Source organism: Oncorhynchus keta, chromosome 28, assembly GCF_023373465.1.
Source record: "Oncorhynchus keta strain PuntledgeMale-10-30-2019 chromosome 28, Oket_V2, whole genome shotgun sequence".
NCBI lineage: Eukaryota > Metazoa > Chordata > Actinopteri > Salmoniformes > Salmonidae > Oncorhynchus > Oncorhynchus keta.
In genome coordinates this window covers 45453985-45474149 of record NC_068448.1, presented here as the reverse complement: position 1 = coordinate 45474149, position 20165 = coordinate 45453985, and the positions used below count along the sequence as shown (strand labels likewise).

At 44.6% G+C, this 20165-nt stretch overlaps 2 protein-coding genes across 2 annotated transcripts in view; both read left to right on the top strand.

Annotated features, from left to right (window-relative positions):
• The window catches only part of LOC118361482 (transcriptional repressor NF-X1-like), a 29714-nt gene extending 11290 nt beyond the window's left edge, over positions 1-18424 (top strand). Inside the window, exons 7-24 of the mRNA XM_035741458.2 lie at positions 300-439; positions 584-683; positions 868-1085; positions 1166-1263; positions 4487-4517; positions 4653-4735; positions 4929-5037; positions 5408-5527; positions 7077-7156; positions 7367-7597; positions 7879-7952; positions 8110-8208; positions 8325-8366; positions 9520-9618; positions 10675-10741; positions 11477-11622; positions 11830-11934; positions 17735-18424. Of these exons, the coding sequence (XP_035597351.1) occupies positions 300-439; positions 584-683; positions 868-1085; positions 1166-1263; positions 4487-4517; positions 4653-4735; positions 4929-5037; positions 5408-5527; positions 7077-7156; positions 7367-7597; positions 7879-7952; positions 8110-8208; positions 8325-8366; positions 9520-9618; positions 10675-10741; positions 11477-11622; positions 11830-11934; positions 17735-17810 (1918 nt within the window). The 3' untranslated portion in view covers positions 17811-18424. The remainder of the gene's footprint in view (positions 1-299; positions 440-583; positions 684-867; positions 1086-1165; positions 1264-4486; positions 4518-4652; positions 4736-4928; positions 5038-5407; positions 5528-7076; positions 7157-7366; positions 7598-7878; positions 7953-8109; positions 8209-8324; positions 8367-9519; positions 9619-10674; positions 10742-11476; positions 11623-11829; positions 11935-17734) is intronic.
• An 870-nt stretch (positions 18425-19294) lies between these two features.
• The window catches only part of LOC118361480 (SWI/SNF-related matrix-associated actin-dependent regulator of chromatin subfamily D member 3), a 78817-nt gene continuing 77946 nt past the window's right edge, over positions 19295-20165 (top strand). The window contains exon 1 of the mRNA XM_035741452.2: positions 19295-19545. Within this exon, the coding sequence (XP_035597345.1) occupies positions 19534-19545 (12 nt within the window). The 5' untranslated portion in view covers positions 19295-19533. The remainder of the gene's footprint in view (positions 19546-20165) is intronic.

Below are 20165 nucleotides of genomic sequence, written 5' to 3'. Positions count from 1 at the left end.
ATAATCTGTCTGCAAACAATTGTTGGAAAAATGCCTTGTCATGCACAAAGTAGATGTCCTAACCAACTTGCAAACACTACAGTTTGTTAACAAGAACTTTGGAGTGGTTGAAAAATGAGTTTTAATGACTCCAACCTAAGTGTATGTAAACTTCAGACTTCAACTGTACCTTCGCTTAGGCTGCCAAATGTTTGTCATTTCTGTGTCACAATTACTAAGGTTTAACAATTGGTATTGGAAAAACTTTGCACCTCAGCCCAAACACTCACAGTAAAATACATCCGTACTTCTCTCTGCAGTCAGCCAATGCGGTGTGGCCAGGCCACTGCCATCCACTGTGACAAGCAGTGTGACTTGATCCTCAACTGTACCGAACACACCTGCACCCAGGCGTGCCACAGCGGACTGTGCCAGCCGTGCCAACTACAGGTCCAGCAGGGTGAGATACTAGAAAAAGTTCCACATAATATAAAAAAATAGCGATGACTTTGTCCTGGTCTCAATCTCTTAGCTGTGGTAATGCGTTACACTGATGCAGTCTCCTGTTTTTCTTAACCTTTGACCTGCTGACGTGCTATTGCAGTGTGCTTCTGTGGTGTTGTCTATCGGGAGGTGCTGTGTGGGACGGATAAAGACTGCTTTGACGGCTCAGGACACTTCTCCTGTCAGAAAGCATGTGGCAAGTACGTTCTAACCAGCAGATAGAAAATAACTTTTTAGTTTGCTAATTTGAGAATGATCTCTTTCCGCCTGAAGGTTAGTCAGTAATGTCTTAGCCAGATTTGCAGAGCATCCTTTTCCTTGCTTCAATCATGCCTTGTATATTATTGATTGATTTTCTGATTCGCAATATTTTCTCGCTCTCAGGATGTTGGACTGTGAGGCCCACCGATGCAAGCAGGTGTGCCACCGTGGGCCGTGCCAGCTGTGCCCACGCTCCCCCAGACTGGTGAGGAATTGCCCCTGTGGGCAGACGGCCTTGGCCAAGCTCCTGGAGCTGGGCTACCCTGAGCGCCGCAGCTGCTCTGACCCCATCCCTTCCTGTGGCAAGACCTGCAACAAGCCCCTGCCCTGTGGATCCAACGGTAAGACCGACAGTGTGTCCACAGGTATGATCTTTCTATGGGATTTAAATGTGTTGACTTGTTCCCCCATGTCATTACAGAGACTATCCACATATGTGAGAAGCTGTGCCACGAGGGCTGCTGTGGCCCCTGCACACTCACCTCCACCATCAAATGCAGATGTGGTTCGAAGATCAATGTTAGTCCCCAAAAAGGAGTACTGTACATCTATGGTGTTTGTATCATGCTTGTATCGTGATGGAAAGTCTTCAAATGTAATCAAATTGTATTTGTCACATGCGCCAAATACAACCGGTGTAGACCTTACAGTGAAATGCTTACAATCCCTTAACCAACAATGCTTTACGAAGTTTTAAGAAAAAATAAGTTAAGGGGGGGAAAAAAATAAAAAAAATAATATAAAAGTAACAAATAATTAAACAGCAGTAAAATACCAATAGTGAGGCTATATACAGGGGGTACCGGTATAGAGTTGATGTGCGGGGGCACTGGTTAGTTGAGGTTGTTGAAGTAATATGTACATGTAGATAGAGTTAGTGACTGCATAGATAATAAACAGAGTAGCAGCAGCGTAAAAGAGGGGTCTGGGTAACCCTTCGATTAGCTGTTCAGGAGTCTTATGGCTTGGGTGTAGAAGTTGTTAAGAAGCCTCTTGGACCTAGACTTGGCGCTCCAGTACCGCTTGCTGTGAGGTAGAAGAGAGAACAGTCAATGACTAGGGTGGCTGGAGTCTTTGACAATTTTTTGGGCTATGACACAGCTGTGATGCAACCAGTGCTCTTGATGGTGCAGCCGTAGAACCTATTGAGGATCATAGGACCCCAAATCTTTCTCCTGAGGGGAGTCTCCTGAGGGGGAATAGGTTTTGTTGTGCCCTCTTCACGACTGTCTTAATGTGCTTAGACCATGATAGTTCAAGGAACTTGAAGCTCTCAACCTGCTCTACTACAGCCCCGTCGATGAGCACTCTCCCATTCTGTCTTTTTCCTGTAGTACACAATCAACTCCTTTGTCTTGATCACATTGAGGGAGAGGTTGTTGTCCTGGCACCACATGGCCAGGTCTCTGACCACCTCCCTGTAGGCCGTCTCATCATTGTCGGTGATCAGGCCTACCACTATTGTGTCATCAGCAAACTTAATGATGGTGTTGGCGTCGTGCCTGGCCATGCAGTCATGAGTGAACAGGGAGTACAGGAGGTGACTGAGCACGCACCCCTGAGGGGCCCTTGTGTTGAGGATCAGCGTGGTGAATGTGTTCTTACCTACCCTTACCACCTGGTCAGGAAGTCCAGGATCCAGTTGCAGAGGGAGGTGTTTAGTCACAGGGTCCTTAGCTTAGTGATGCGCTTTGAGTACTATGGTGTTGAACGCTGAGTTGTAGTCAATGAATAGCATTCTCACATAGGTGTTCCTTTTGTCCAGGTGGGAAAGGGCAGCTTGGAGTGCAATAGATTGCATCTTCTGTGGATCTGTTGGTGCGGTATGCAAATTGGGAGTTGGTCTAGGGTTTCTGGGATAATGGTGTTGATGTGAGCCATGACCAGCCTTTCAAAGCACTTCATTGCTACAGATGTGAGTGCTACGGGTCAGTACTCATTTAGGCAGGTTACCTTAGTGTTCTTGGGCACAGACACTATGGTGGTCTGCATGTTGGTATTACAGACTCAGTCAGGGACAGGTGGAAAATATCAGTGAAGACAATTGCCAGTTGGTCAGCGCATGCTCGGAGTGCACGTCCTGGTAATCCGTCTGGCGCTGCTGCCTTGTGAATGTTGACCTGTTTAAAGGTCTTGCTCACATCGGCAACAGAGAGCGTGATCACACAGTCGTCCGGAACAGCTGATGCTCTCATGCGTGTTTCAGTGTTACTTTCCTAGAAGTGAGCATAAAGTAATTTAGCTCATCTGGTAGGCTTGTGTCAATGGGCAGCTCACGACTGTGCTTCCCTTTGTAGTCTGTAATAGTTATTAGCAAGCCTTGCCACTTCCGACAAGTGTCGGAGCCGGTGTAGTACGATTCAATCTTAGTCCTGTATTGACCCTTTGCCTGTTTGATGGTTCGTCGGAAGGGCATAGCGGGATTTCTTGTAAGATGCCAGGTTAGTCCCGCTCCTTGAATGCGGCAGCTCTATCCTTTAGCTCATCCTGGATTACAGGATGTTGCCTGTAATCCATGGCTGCTAGTTTGGGTATGGCCGTACGGTCACTGTGGAGACAACGTCATTGATGCACTTATTGATGAAGCCAGTGACTGATGTGGTGAACTCCTCAATGCCATCAGAAGAATCACTGAATATTTTAGTCTGTGCTTGCAAAACAGTCCTATAGCATCTGCTTCATCTGACCACTTTCTTATTGACCAAGTCACTGGTGCTTCCTACTTTAGTTTTTGCTTGTAAGCAGGAGGATAGAAGGATGGTCATATTTGCCAAATGGAGGGCGAGGGAGAGTTTGTGTGGAGTGAAGGTGGTCTAGAGTTTTTTTCTTTTTTTTTTTTTTTTTTTTTTTTCTTCTCCCCACCTCCACCTCTGGTTGCACATTTAACATGCTGATAGAAATTTGGTAAAACTGATTTAAGTATACATGCATTAAAGTCCCCGGCTACCAGGAGCACCGCCTCTGGATGAGCGTTTTCCTTTTTGCTTATGGCGGTATACAGCTCTGATCTTTGTGCCAGCATTAGTTTGTGTTGGTAAATAGGCAGCTTTCAAGAATTTAGATAAACTCTCTTGGTGAATAGTGTGGTCTACAGCTTATCATAAGTTACTTTACCTCAGGTGAGCAAAACCTCGAGACTTCCTTAGATTTAGTGCATCAGTTGTTACAATATACATAGACAGCCAGCTCTTGTCTTACCAGAGGCCGCTGTTCTTTCCTGCCGAAAAAGCTTAAAACCCGCCTGCTGTATTTTATTCATGTGAAACATAAGATATTAGTTTTTAATGTCCTGTTGGTAGGACATACGTGATTGTAGTTCGTCTATTTTAATTTCCATTGATTGTACGTTGGCTAATAGGACCGATGGTAAAGGGAGATTACCCGCTCGCTGCCAGATCCTTACAAGGCACCTGGACCTTCGTCCCCGATATTTGTCTCTCCTGCGAATGATGGGGATGAGGGTCTTGTCGGGCGGCTGAAGTAAATCTTTCCTGTCCGACTCGTTAAAGAAAAGGTATTCCTTCAGTACAGGGTGAGTAATCGGTGGCAGAAACATTATGTACAAAATAAGTTACAAATAACGTGAAAAAACACAATAGCACAATTGGTTAAGGGATTGTAAAATGGCAGCCATCTCCAGCGCCAATTTCAATAGTTCTGTATAGTTTGCGCACTGTTGCAAATGGAGGTGTAATTCTGTTCTACCAAAGAGAACCCCTGAAGACCAACTCTTTGTTTTCAGGATGTTCCCTGTGCAACCATCCAGAATGAAGGTAAGATTTTTTTCATTCTTTGGGGGGGGTGTTGCCACTGTACTTACTAAAAGTAGATTTGTCTTGTACGTAAGTGCCTCATCCATTGTCATAATGTCTTCTTAATTTAATCTCTTTCCTTCCTCCCAATTGTAGATGGACTCATTTTTACCTGTGAGAAGCGCTGCCTAAAGAAGCGCTCCTGTGGCCGACACAAATGTGGCGAGCTGTGCTGTGTGGTGAGTGACAGAAAGCAGTGTGTGGCACCCAGTTTGTAAAGAACACAGTCAGGAAGTAAAAGTCATACATTAGTTACCTGAATGAATTTGGTAGTTGTTATTAGGAATGAATTGATGGCACTACAGAGGGCATCCAGATGTGCCTGCCTACTATCTAGCTGGTGTCACACTGACATATGTCCCCGCCCCATAGGGTGTGGAACACACATGCTCTCTGGTCTGTGGCTACAAGCTCAACTGTGGCCTCCACCGCTGCCAAGAGCTCTGTCACCGTGGGAACTGCCAACCCTGCTGGCAAACCAGTGAGTACCAGTCAAAGTTCCCAGTGCTACTCCAAGTGGCACTGCCAACAGATGCACAGACGCCTGAGTCATTTTATCCAGACTTTGCGACTCTTTTTGGTTCAAATGGCAATGTTCCTCACCATATCTTATTTTGCTTAAGTTGAGAGCACATCCTATTTCACAGGGTAGGAAATCCATTTACTATACCAGTGGGGGTGAATCTTAACTTCCACTTCATTTTCACTGTCTCCTATTGACATGTGTTAGTGTGATACAGTATGCTGTGTCTTGATCATTGAGATCACATGGCCCCATTAGCTAAGTAACCTGCCAGACCGGTTGTCATAGGCCACATCCCTCTGATTGCCTACCTGTTTCCTGTGTTTAGGTTTTGATGAGCTGGCGTGCCACTGTGGGGTGACTGTCCTGTTCCCCCCAATCGCCTGTGGGACCAAGCCCTTAGAGTGTAAGAACCTGTGTACCAGGAGGCACAAGTGTGACCACCAAGGTAAAGAATCAAGCTATCTCTAGAACCAAAGAAATAACTACAATTCACCTGGAAGACTGCAAGTCATGACATCTCTTACGAGCTGCATTCCTATTTAGTGCCCTACTTTTGACTATATATATAGCCCTACTTTTGACTATATATATATATATATACAATCCACCTGTGTGTAATCAAGTCTCCGTATAAATGCACCTGCACTGTGATAGTCTCAGAGGTCCGTTAAAAGCGCAGAGAGCATCATGAAGAACAAGGAACACACCAGGCAGGCCCGAGATACTGTTGTGAAGAAGAAACATCCCAAGGAGCACTGTGCAAGCGATAATATTGAAATGGAAGGAGTATCAGACCACTGCAAATCTACCAAGACCTGGCCGTCCCTCTAAACTTTCAGCTCATACAAGGAGAATACTGATCAGAGATGCAGCCAAGAGGCCCATGATCACTCTGGATGAACTGCAGAGATCTACAGCTGAGGTGGGAGACTCTGTCCATAGGACAACAATCAGTCTTATATTGCACAAATCTGGCCTTTATGGAAGAGTGGCAAGAAGAAAGCCATTTCTTAAAGATATCCATACAAAGTGTTGTTTAAAGTTTGCCACAAAGCCACCTGGGAGACACACCAAACATGTGGAAGAAGGTGCTCTGGTCAGATGAAACCAAAATTGAACCTTTTGGCGTAAAAGCAACACAGCTCATCACCCTGAATACACCATCCCCACTGTCAAACATGGTGGCAGCATCATGGTTTGGGCCTGCTTTTCTTCAGCAGGGACAGGAAAGATGGTTAAAATTGATGGGAAGATGGATGGAGCCAAATACAGGACCATTCTGGAAGAGAACCTGATGGAGTCTGCAAAAGACCTGAGACTGGGATGGAGATTTGTCTTCCAACAAGACAATGATCCAAAACATAAAGCAAAATCTACAATGGAATGGTTCAAAAATAAACATATCCAGGTGTTAGAATGGCCAAGTCAAAGTCCAGACCTGAATCCAGTCGAGAATCTGTGGATAGAACTGAAAACTGCTGTTCACAAATGCTCTCCATCCAACCTCACTGAGATCGAGCTGTTTTGCAAGGAGGAATGGGAAAAAATGTGAGTCTCTCGATGTGCAAAACTGATAGACATACCCCAAGCGACTTACAGCTGTAATCGCAGCAAAGGGTGGCGCTACAAAGTATTAACTTAAGGGGGCTGAATAATTTTGCACGCCCAATTTTTCCGTTTTTGATTTGTTCAAAAAGTTTGAAATATCCAATAATGTCGTTCCACTTCATGATTGTGTCCCACTTGTTGATTCTTCACAAAAAAATACCGTTTTGTATCTTTATGTTTGAAGCCTGAAATGTGGCAAAAGGTCGCAAAGTTCAAGGGGGCCGAATACTTTCGCAAGGCACTATATATATATATATATATATATATATATATATATCAGTCAAAAGTATATATATGGTGCCATTTGGGATGAAACATTTCACTTTATAGTGCCTGAGAATGTTTATTCTTCGGTCTCGTCTCATACTGTCTGTTTATGTCCTCAGTGTTCCATAATTGCCATGGTGAGGAGAAGTGCCCACCCTGTACTTACCTCACTCAGAAGTGGTGCATGGGAAAGCATGAGGTAACTTTCCTGATATTAGCCTATTGTGTGCATCCATCTAACCTTCAACCGGCTTCCCTTTGAAAGTATAGGGTGTGCCCTAAATGGCACCCTATTCCCTTTATAGTACACTCTATTTGACCAGAGCCCTATGGGCTGTAGTCAAAAGTAGTGTCCTATATAGGGAATAGGGTGCTATTTGGGATACTTCACCAAAGCCTTCTCCCGCAGCGAAGGAGCAACATTCCGTGCCACCTGCAGGACATCTCCTGTGGTCTGACCTGCAACAAGGTGCTGCTGTGTGACCTCCACCGCTGCCGCCGCATCTGCCACCGGGGAGAATGTCTGGCCAAGGGCGCCTGCCGCCAGCCCTGTGTGCTGCCCCGTGCCGACTGTGGCCACCCCTGCAACGCCCCTTGCCACAAGGGCACCAGTTGCCCGCGCAACACCTGCGCTGCCAAGGTACAAAAAGTTTAATGTTCAACCAACTCGAGGGATTTTATCCTGGTTAAATAAAGGCTAATTAAATAGAAAATGTGGAACCTGTGCTATAGAGAGAGAGTGCACTACATTTAGGGTGACATTATGACTGTAAACATATGGAAAATTTCCCCCGAAATGACCGTAGCTCTTCAAATACTCGGGCACATGGGTCAGACGTGGAGATATAGGCAGCCGTTTTGGACAGCAGCAGTCTTCTTCTTGTGGCCAGGGTTTCATGAGTTTCCATGTCTGTCCCACAGGTGGCGCTACAGTGTGACTGTGGCCGGAGAAAGGAAACTGTAGTGTGCACGGAGGCAGCCAGTGCCCATCAGAGGTGCGCGTGTGTCCTTATGTGCCTGTACAGTAGAATCAAACTACCTTAAATGCGTGCTCTAAACCAGAGTTTTCACTTATTCCATGTGCACTTTTCCGAACTTGACTGTGCATGCGGTGCCAACCAGTGGTTCCCATTATGTGTCCCTGTGCTGTAGGTATGCAGCCATTGCCATGGCCAGTAAGCTGTCTGACATGCAGCTGGGTGACTCTGTAGACATCGGTCTCATCACTAAGAAGGAGATGAAACAGGCCAAGTAAGATGGGACCAAACCGAACTCAAAAAGCTTTTAGCATACAAAACATAGTTGTTCACAAAATATGAGTGTACCGTTTCCAGCTTATGTTAATGTCTCTGTGTTTTCCGTCTCAGGTTGGAGTGTGATGAAGGGTGTGCTGCACTGGAAAGGAACAGGTCAGTTTTTGCACAGCTGTTGTGCGCTCGCACACAGCAGGGCTCCAGACCGCAACCATTTTAGTCGCATTTTGCGACCCGTTGACTTGACTGTACGAGATTAAATTCTTAACTGGTCGCATCGGCGCAAGCTTAACATTCATTACATGGTCACCTCACTCAAAAGTTTCAAAACAACATTTTTGCTGCCTGAAAACATGATTTGGTCATACAGTGAAGTGCTTTATCCTTACGATTCCTGTAATGCAAGTGTCTGCCAAGCCCATGTGCATGATTCACTAGGGCCTGCTGCTGTGATGAGTGAGCCGATCTCTCTCTCTCTCTCTTTCTCTCCGCCCGTTGTGCGCTCCGGGAATTGCTGGAAAAACACAGCTTTGGAAGCAACTACTGTTAACTGTCAAATAGACTATTACAACCGATCGCAAGAAATTTGATATGGCTTTGAGATACGAAGCATGCGAAAGTGGAATGCACATCGGCCCTTGCGAGTGCATACGGTAGTAGGCTACAATTGCAAAAAAAAAATTAGGGCATTACTTTTACTGATAGATTTAATAAATGGCTACTAGCACTGGTTATTATGTTTAGTGTTAACGATCTAATGTGTAAAGTATTTTCACTTCCTCGTGGTGAATTGGCCCCAAAATACTTAGCATATGGTTTTAGTTCACATAAAGTAGGCGAATTCATCTCCATTGAACAACAACATTCTGGAGTCATATTTTAAGAGTAAAATATAACAATACCCTATTGTCAACCCACAATTCATGACAATCACCGGATTATTGGACATGTTAGACGAAACAACTTATTTATTGAATAGCCTAACATCTCGGTGTTCTATCATACCATCTGAAGCACTGTGAATGACTTTATAAAGCAATTTACACATTTATTTTCCTATTGCTTAACGCTGTGGGGGGAAAACTTGGTGTGACCAAACCGTGAGCTAGTGGCACCAGGGGAAAATGCTAGTCTGGAGCCCTGCACACACAGACAGCCACTTGATAGCACATTGCTTTCGGCTGTCGAATGGATTTTTGTTTTCTTAAAATGTGCAGTCAACATCCAAGCTTTTTCCTGTTCTAGTCTTCTTTAGATCAGTGGACCTTAGTGTCTGCCCATGTTCGGTTGTGTGTATGTGTCCTGACAGGCGATTGGCTGTGGCCCTGCAGAGTTACCCTTCAGTGGACCCCTTCAACATCCGCACCTCCTCCTCCACTTATAGTGACAGCCTCCGAGGAGATGCCAGGTGGTGTACCAATACATGTAATGTATTATCCAATGCATGCCGAGAATGTTCTCAGATATTTTTGTCTTCGTGTGCATGTTATGGGGATAATATTTCCCAATTTGAAGGCCAATTGATGGCACCGATGTACTTCGAGCCACTACCGGTGCGCTCGAGACACCATTTTCACATTTCATTGACGTCTTTAAATCAAAATCACATTTTATTGGTCACATACACATGGTTAGCAGATGTTAATGCGAGTGTGGTGAAATGCTTGTGCTTCTAGTTCTGACTGTGCAGTAATATCTAACAATTTCACAACTACCTTATACACACAAGTGTAAAGGAATGAATTAGAATATGTACATATAAATATATGGATGAGCGATGGTGCGGCATAGGCAAGATGCAGTAGATGGTATAGAGTACAGTATATTCATATGAGATGAGTAATGTAGGGTATGTAAACATTATATAAAGTGCATTGTTTAAAGTGGCTAGTGATACATTTATTACATCCAATTTTTAATTGTTAAAGATTTGAGTCAGTATGTTGGCAGCAGCCACTCAATGTTAGTGATGGCTGTTTAACAGTCTGATGGCCTTGAGATAGAAGCTGTTTTTCAGTCTCTCGGTCCCAGCTTTGATGCACCTGTACTGACCTCGCCTTCTGGATGATAGTGGGGTGAACAGGCAGTGGCTCGGGTGGTTGTTGTCCTTGATGATCTTTATGGCCTTCCTGTGGCATTGGGTGCTGTAGGTGTCCTGTAGGGCAGGTAGTTTGCCCCCGGTGATGCGTTGTGCAGACCTCACTACCCTCTGGAGAGCGTTACGGTTGTGGGTGGAGCGGTTGCCGTACCAGGCGGTGATACAGCCCGACAGGATGCACTCGATTGCATCTGTAAAAGTTTGTTTTTGGTAACGAGACAAATTTCTTCAGCCTCCTGAGGTTAAAGAGGTGCTGTTGCGCCTTCATCACAACGCAGTCTGTGTGTGTACGCCAAGGAACTTAACTTTCCACCTTCTCCACTGCTTTGTCACAACGTAAAGTATTTCTTATTTTTCCATATTTAGAAAAGATTTGAAGTTTGTCAGCGAGGTTGAAGAGGAGATCAAGAATCTGGTTGAGTTGGCCAGCAAGGTAAGAGACCAATAGACTTAGGTTGTGTGCTGAATAACACCCTATTCCTTATAATAGTGCACTACTTTTGAACAGAGCCCTATGGGTCCTGGTCAAAAGTAGTGCACGAAATGGGGAATAGGTTGCCATTTTGAACACAGATGGGGTGAATTTAACACAGAATTAAAGCACAGGGACAAGAATAAACACACGCCTCTTTGGCATGGAATGTCACCCACCACTTAAATTGAGTACAGCGTGTATTATTTAAGAGCAGTTTGATGAGATGGTGTTGGATTTAAATACTTTATACAGGGCCAGCATTTCCCTATACATGACTGGGTTTCCCTAAACTACTACCAGCTTACTAGAGGACCTTCGGTTTGCGTAGTCTGCATTTAGCTAAAAGCTTCTGGTCCCCTTAGTTGAAGGAGTGCAGGAGAGACTTGAAGTATTTGAATGTCCTTGGATTTTACGATGGGTATTGATGATGATCGCTTAAAGGTTTGATTCATCGTTGGTTATCCCTTTTGGTTCTGAACATTGGGAAATACTACTTTAGTCAGCATAATGTCCAATGAATCAGCTCCGGTAGCTTGCAATGTTTATTAGGACAACATTTATTTAAACCTTAAATCAAATGGGGACTCGGAACAATCTTTCATAGTGGAAACATGGTGTGTGTGTGTGTGTGTGTGTGTGTGTGTGTGTGTGTGTGTGTGTGTGTGTGTGTGTGTGTGTGTAACCCGTTTTCAGGGTAAACTGTCCAAGAGGAGCCACTGCTTCCCCCCAATGAACAGAGAGCACAGGAAGATAGTCCACGAGCTGTCTGAGGTCTACAATGTAGAGAGCGTGAGCTACGACAGCGAGCCCAAACGCAACGTGGTTATCACCGCCATCAGGTAACACCTCCACATGCGCGTTACAATCTATGCCGATTTCAAAATAGATGCATGTTGTAGCTTTAAAAATACTTTCATTACTGTCTGTGCAACCGTATCAGCTGGGTATATTTTGTATGAAGGGATGTGTATTGTGAACAATTCAGACGGTGCTGTGCCTCTGCGGTTCTGAGGATCTGTTGTAACTGTACTTTTTGCTGTGTGCAGGGGGAAGTCTGCCTGTCCTAACTCAACACTGACGTCCCTGATAGAGAGAGATACAGGGGTCTCAAGGGCTCCCCCACCCATTGCCCATATCAAACAACATAGCAAGTAGGCATGCGTCTTTGCACTCACACATTGAAATCAATCAATCAAATGTATTTATGAAGCCCTTCTTACATCAGCTGATGTCACAAAGTGTTGTACAGAGACCCATCCTAAAACCGCAAGCAATGCAGGTGTAGAAACACGGTGGCTAGGAAAAACTCCCTAGAAAGACCAGAACCTAGGAAGAAACCTAGAGGAACCAGGCTATGAGGGCTGGCCAGTCCTCTTCTGGCTGTGCCGGGTGGAAATAACAGAATATGGCCAAGATGTTCAAATGTTCATAAATGACCAGCATGGTCAAATAATAATAATAATAATCAGTGGTTGGCGAGGGTGCAGCAAGTCAGCACCTCAGGTGTAAATGTCAGTTGGCTTTTCATAGCCGATCATTAAGAGTATCTCTACCACTCCTGCTTACTCTAGAGAGTTGAAAACAGTAGGTCTGGGACAGGTAGCACGTCCGGTGAACAGGTCAGGGTTCCATAGCCGCATGCAGAACAGTTGAAACTGGAGCAGCAGCATGGCCAGGTGGACTGGGGACAGCAAGGAGTCATCAGGCCAGGTAGTCCTGAGGCATGGTCCTAGGGCTCAGTTCCTCAGAGAGAGAAAGAGAAAATTAGAGAGAGCATACTTAAATTCACACAGGACACTGGATAAGATTGGAGAAATACTCCAGATATAACAGACTGACCCTAGCCCCCCGACACACAAACTTTTGCAGCATAAATACTGGAGGCTGAGACAGGAGGGGTCTGGAGACACTGTGGCCCCATCTGACGATACCCCCGAACAGGGCCAAACAAGCAGGATATAACCCCACCCACTTTGCCAAAGCACGGCCCCCACACCACTAGAGGGATATCTTCAACCACCAACTTACCATTCTAAGACGAGGCCGAATATAGCCCACAAAGATCTCTGCCACGCACAACCCAAGGGGGGGGCGCCAACCCAGACAGGAAGATCACATCAGTGACTCAACCCACTCAAGTGATGCACCCCTCCTAGGGACAACATGGAAGAGCGCCAGTGATTAAGCCCCTGTAATAGGGTTAGAGGCAGAGAATTCCAGTGGAGAGAGGGGAACCGGACAGGCAGAGACTGCAAGGGTGGTTCGTCGCTCCAGTGCTTTTTCGTTCACCTTCACACTCCTGGGCCAGACTACACTCAATCATAGAACCTACTGAAAAGATGAGTCTTCAGTAAAGACTTAAAGGTCGAGACCGAGTCTGCGTCTCTCACATGGGTAGGCAGACCATTCCATAAAAAATAGAGCTCTGTAGGAGAAAGAAATTCTAGGGACATTAAGGAGGTCTGCGTCTTGTGACCGTAGCGTACGTGTAGGTATGTACGGCAGGACCAAATCGGAAAGATGGGTAGGAGCAGGCCCATCTAATGCTTTGTAGGTTAGCAGTAAAACCTTTGAAATCAGCCCTTGCCTTAACAGGAAGCCAGTGTAGAGAAGCTAGCACTGGAGTAATATGATCAATTTATTTGGTTATAGTCAAGTTTCTACCAGCTGTGTTTAGCACTAACTGAAGTTTATTTAGTGCTTTATCCGGGTCGCCGGAAAGTAGAGCATTGCAGTAGTCTAACCTAGAAGTGACAAAAGCATGGATACATTTTTCTGCATAATTTTTTGACAGTTTCTGATTTTTGGAATGTTGGAGATGGAAAAAGGCTGTCCTTGAAACAGTCTTGATATGTTCGTCAAAAGAGTTCAGGGCCCAGAGTAACTCAGAGGTCCTTCAGTTTTATTTGAGACGACTGTACAACCAATATTATTTTTCAGATTCAACAGAAGATCTTTGTTTCTTGGGACCTAGAACAAGCATCTCTGTTTTGTCCGAGTTTAAAAGTAGACCATCCACTTCCTTATGTCTGAAACACATGGTTCCAGGGAGGGCAATTTTGGGCTTCACCGTGTGTCATCAATGTACAGCTGTGTGTCGTCCGCATAGCAGTGAAAGTTAACATTGTTTCCGAATGACAACACAATGTAACTCCAAGTCAATCACACTTCTGTGAAATCAAACTGTCCACTTAGGAAGCGGGCCAGTACATCAGGAGACGTGGAGGAGGCCGTAGAGGAGGCCGTAGGATGGCAACAACCCAGCAGCAGGACCGCTACCTCCGCCTTTGTGCAAGGAGGAGCAGGAGAAGCACTGCCAGAGCCCTGAAAAATGACCTCCAGCAGGCCACAAATGTGCATGTGTCTGCTCAAACGGTCAGAAACCGACTCCGTGAGGGTGGTATGAGGGCCCGACGTCCACAGGTGGGGGTTGTGCTTACAGCCCAACACCATGCAGGACGTTTGGCATTTGCCAGAGAACACCAAGATTGGCAAATTCGCCCTGTGCTCTTCACAGATGAAAGCAGGTTCACACTGAGCACGTGACAGACGTGACAGTCTGGAGACGCCGTGGAGAACGTTCTGCTGCCTGCAACATCCTCCAGCATGACCGGTTTGGCGGTGGGTCAGTCATGGTGTGGGCTGGCATTCCATGTGCTCACCAGAGGTAGCCTGACTGCCATTAGGTACCAAGATGAGCTCCTCAGACCCCTTGTGAGACCATATGCTGGTGCGGTTGGCCCTGTGTTCCTCTTAATACAAGACAATGCAAGACCTGGTGTGGCTGGAGTGTGTCAGCAGTTCCTGCAAGAGGAAGGCATTGATGCTATGGATGGCCCGCCCGTTCCCCAGACCTGAATCCAATTGAGCACATCTGGGACATCATGTCTCGCTCCATCCACCAACATCACGTTGCACCACAGACTGTCCAGGAGTTGGCGGATGCTTTAGTCCAGGTCTGGGAGGAGATCCCTCAGGAGACCATCTGCCACCTCCTCAGGAGCATGCCCAGGTGTTGTAGGGAGGTCATACAGGCACGTGGAGGCCACACACACTACTGAGCCTCATTTTGACTAGTTTTAAGGACATTACATCAAAGTTGGATCAGCCTGTAGTGTAGTTTTCCACTTTAATTTTGAGTGTGACTCCAAATCCAGACCTCCATGGGTTAATACATTTGATTTCCATTGATCATATTAGTTGAATGTGCTGACAACAATGTAAAGAAAAAAGTATTTAAGAATATTTCATTCATTCAGATCTGGGATGTGTTATTTTAGTGTTCCCTTTATTTTGTTTGAGCAGTGTATATAGTGAAAACAATATAGTGATTCTGAAAAGGAACCTTGAGGAAACACCGACATTTACAGTTGATTTGTCAGAGGACAAACCATCCACAGAGACAAACTGATATCTTTCCGACAGATGAGATCTAACCCAGGCCAGAACTTGTCCATGTAGACCAATTTGGGTTTCCAATATCTCCAAAAGAATGTGGTGATTGATGGTATCAAAAGCAGCACTAAGGTCTAGGAGCATGAGAACAGATGCAGGGCCTCGGTCTGACACCATTAAAAGGTCATTTACCACCTTCACAAGTGCAGCCTCAGTGCTATTATGGGGTCTAAAACCAGACTGAAGCGTCTTCAGGAAGCCAGTGAGTTGCTGTGCAACAGCTTTTTTTTTTGAGAGAGAGGAATGGAAGATTCGATATAGGCCAATTTAGTTAGTTATATTTTCTGGGTCAATGTTTGGCTTTTTCAAGAGAGGCTTTATTACTGCCACTTTTAGTGAGTTTGGTTCACATCCAGTGAATAGAGAACGGTTTATTATGTTCAACAAAGGAGGGTCAAGCACAGGAAGCAGCTCTTTCAGTAGTTTAGTTGGAATAGGGTCCAGTATGCAGCTTGAAGGTTTAGAGGCCATGATTATTTTCATCAATGTGTCAAGAGTTGTGCAGACTCAGGACAACTGAGCTTTGGAGGAATACACAGATTTAAAGAAGAGTCTGTAATTTGCTTTCTAATGATCATGATCTTTTCCTCAAAGAAGTTAATGAATTTATTACTGCTGAAGTGAAAGCCATCCTTTCTTGGGGAATGCTGCTTTTTGCGACTGTATCAAAAATACATTTTGGATTGTTCTTTTTCTCTAAGTTGGAAAATAAGATCGAGCAGCAGTGAGGGCCCTTCGATACGGCACGGTACTGTCTTTCCAAGCTAGGCTGAAGAATTCCAGTTTGGTGTCGCCCCATTTCCGTTCAAATTTTCTGGAAGCTTGCTTCAGAGCTCGGGTATATTCTGTATACCAGGGAGCTAGTTTCTTATGACACATGTTTTTTGTTTTTAGGGATGTGACTGCATCTAGGGTATTATGCAAAGTTAAATTGAGTTCCTCAGTTCGGTGGTTAACTGATTTTTGTACTCTGACTCCCTTGGGTAGGCAGAGGGAGTATGGAAAGTCATCTAGGAATCTTTGGGTTGTCTGAGAATTTATTGGACAACTTTTGATGATCCTTTGTTGGGGTCGGAGCAGATTATTTGTTGCGATTGCAAATGTAATAAAATGGTGGTCCGATAGTTCAGGATTATAAGGAAAAACATTAAGATCCACAACATTTATTCCACGGGACAAAACTAGGTCCAGAGTATGACTGTGGCAGTTTCCATGTGAATATTGAAGTCACCAAAAATTTGAATATCATCTGCCATGACAACTAGGTCCGATAGGAACTCTGTGAGGAATGCTGTATATGGCCCAGGAGGCCTGGATTTCATGACTAGAAGCTCAAAAGATGATAATGTGTTTTTCTTTTTTTGTAAAGTGAAATTTGCTTTCATAAATGTTAGCAACACCCCCGGCTTTGCATGATGCGCGGGGGATATGGTCAGGTCACTAGTGTAACCAGGAGGTGAGGCCTCATTTAACACAGTAAATTCATCAGGCTTAAGCCATGTTTCAGTCAGGCCAATCACATCAGGATTATGATCAGTGATTAGTTCATTGACTATAACTGCCTTGGAAGCAAGGAATCTAACATTAAGTAGCCCTATTTTGAGATGAGGTATCACAATCTTTTTCAATAATGGCAGGAATGGAGGTTGTCTTTATTCCAGTGAGATTGCTAAGGCGAACACCGCCAAGGTTTAGTTTTTCCCAACCTAGGTCGAGGCACAGACACGGTCTCAATGGGGATAGCTGAGCTGACTACACTGACTGTGCTGGTGGCAGACTCCACTAAGCTGGCAGGCTGGCTATCTCATTGTGGAGCTAGAGGAGTTAGAGCCCTGTCTATGTTCGTAGATAAGATGAGCGCTTCAGCTAGGATGGAGTCCATCACTCCTCAGCAGGCCAGGCTTGGTCCTGTTTGGGGGCTGAGTCCCAGAAAGAGGGCCAACTATCTACAAATTCTATCTTTTGGGAGGGGCAGAAAAGTTTTCAACCAGTGATTGAGTTGAGACTCTGCTGTAGAGCTCATCACTCCCCCTAACTGCGAGGGGGCCAGAGAATTACTCGATGCCGACACATCTTTCTAGCTGATTTACATGCTGAAGCTATGTTGTGCATGGTGACCTCTGACTGTTTCATCCTAACATCGTTGGTGCCGACATGGATAAAAATATCCCCATACTCTCCACACTTTTAACTTTAGCCAGCAACATCTTCAGATTAGCCTCAACGCCGGTAGCCTTGCCCCCTGGTAAAGTGTATGATCGCTGGATGATTTGTTTTTAAGTCTAATACTGCGGGTAATGGAGTCGCCAATGACTAGGATTTTCAATGAACGACTCCTCACTCCACACACTGAAAGACTCCTCGCACATACAGGCCTAAATTGGAACTGAGGGCATGGGCCCGAATTGGACCTTAGTTTGTAGGCTCTCAATGTCCCAATGACTTGTAGCTATCCAGCTACAGCTAGTTAACTGTGGTTCTTGTTTTTGTCATCAGGACTGATGGTGTGAGCAGCTGGTCCAAGGCAGTCAAAGAAGAGCCGGCAATCGACTACTTCGATGTTCAGGATTAATAAAGGCCCAAAACAAGCAAACCTCGACGTAATAATACTAAATAATGTATCTGCTGCTCCAAGATGGTCTGAAATCTGTAATTCCATCTCACCTGATTTGTTGTGCTTGTCTTCAAGAGAAAATATCACTGCAGTACTATTTTAGTTTTGTAACCAAGTAAAAAGTGTTTAACTGCCATATGCAAATAGCATGAGCAAATCTTCAGACTTTGAAAATAATCATGGATTGCATTTGAATATTTAACAATTTTCACTAGTTCCTAAAGTGCAACTGTTGTATTTGACGAGGGGACACACAGTACCTTATTTCAATAAAGCAATTTTTCAATAGTGTTGATACTTGACTTACCAATATAATGCAGAGAACCTGTATTGACATTGTTACAAATGCTATAAAATAAAACTACACAAGATAATACATAATGATCAGGTATATTTTAAAGAAATGATTAGTTATTATGTTCTGTAAGGTTCTTTTAAAGTTTGTTTGGGTTCTTTTGGCCATGATCAATTAGGTTGCATTTAACTATCAACATTATGATGCTCAGGTGATGAAAGGGGCTGTATCATACAGACCATATTTTCTGAACAAAAAAATAAATGCAACATGTGAAGTGTTGGTCCCATGTTTCATGTGCTGAAATAAAATATCCCAGAAATGTTCCATAGGCACAAAGTATTTCTCTCAAATGTTGTGTGCAAATTTGTTTACATCCCTATTCATAAGCATTTCTCCTTTTCCAAGATAACCCATCCACCTGACCGGCATGGCATATCAAGAAGCTGATTTAACAGTGTGATCATTACACGGGTGCACCTTGTGCTGGGGACAATAAAAGGCCTCTCTAAAATGGTCAGTTTTGTCACACAACCCAATGCCAAAGATGTCTTAAGTTTTGAGAGAAAGTCCACCAGAGCTGTTGCCAGATAATTAAATGTTCATTTCTCTACCATAAGCCACCTCCAACGTTGTTTAAGAGAATTTGGCAGTATGTCCAACAACCACAGACCAAGTAATCATGCCAGCCCAGAACCTCCACAATCTGGCTATTTCACCTGCGGGATTGTCTGAGACCAGACATCAGGACAGCTGATGAAACAGGAGTATTTCTGTCTGTAATAAAGACCTTTTGTGGGGAAAAACTCCTGATTGGCTGGACTTGGCTCCCTAGGTCCACCCATGTCTGCGCCCTGCCCATTCATGAAAAATACATAGATTAGATAAAAATATTTATTTAAATTGATTTCCTTATATGAATTGGAACTCGGTAAAATCGTTGAAGTATAATTTCCCACTGCATCATGACGCGCTACAGACAGCTCGTCATCCTTTGTGCCCTTTTCATTAAACCATTTGCATTAAGAGACTAATCATTCCCTAACGGTTTACACATCTTGTGAAATGTTTTAGTGGGCAGACAATGTGTGTCAACGGTAGAAGCGGTAATTTGATGACACTCCCTGCTAGTCGCAATTTTTTACAATATTTTATATCTAGCAGAACCCGCGCCTGCGCTTCTTGAAACGAACTAGGCTTCACCAGACCCCGCTCCATCCCCGAGACTGCGTCCCCTCCCCTACTGTGTCTACAGTTGCCGATGTACCAGTCTACCTAATGGGGGAGTGATCGAGTAGCCGTGTGGAAGTTGAGGAGTGAACACCGCACAGATCTTCAGGAACATTATTTCAGTTTGCTTGGGAGTGCACAGACTGGATCTCAGCAATGGAGAGAAAGGTAAGAGTTGTGCCCGCAGCACACTTTTTGTTGTATTGTCTTGACATCTGTTTTCTGTTATACTATGCTCACCCTGCATAGTGAGAATAATTTATTTTCCACCATTATAGAACTCCATTCCGCACTGCCAAGCCCACGGCACCAGAAGGCATATTGCCAACCGGATTAGTGCGCACAGTAGTTTTCGACTGGGTCTAGTTTATTGTGTATCTGAAAATATTTTCTTATGATGAATTGTTTAATCTACCCTTTCATTTCCATCTTTAATCCACGAAAAGCCTATGTTTGTATGTTATTGATTGACAATCCTGCCGCATGTAACCAAGTTGAAAATATGGGTGTATGTTTGCATCATCATTATACAGCAGGCCAGGCTATACAATAATTGCACCTCACCGCGCCTTAGTCTCGAAACCCCGACTATAGGCAACACAGTGGCTACGTTCAGGTTTTTCAAGACTACTCACCCCTCCCTTGAACCTCAACCCCTCGCAGTTTTCAACCACTGCAGACACGGGCGGCTTGTTAACCTTGACTTGTGTGAGAAGCAGACACTTGATTAGAAATAAGGTGAATGCACACTGTAGACTGACAGACGAGACAACACTCCCCTTCTCTGT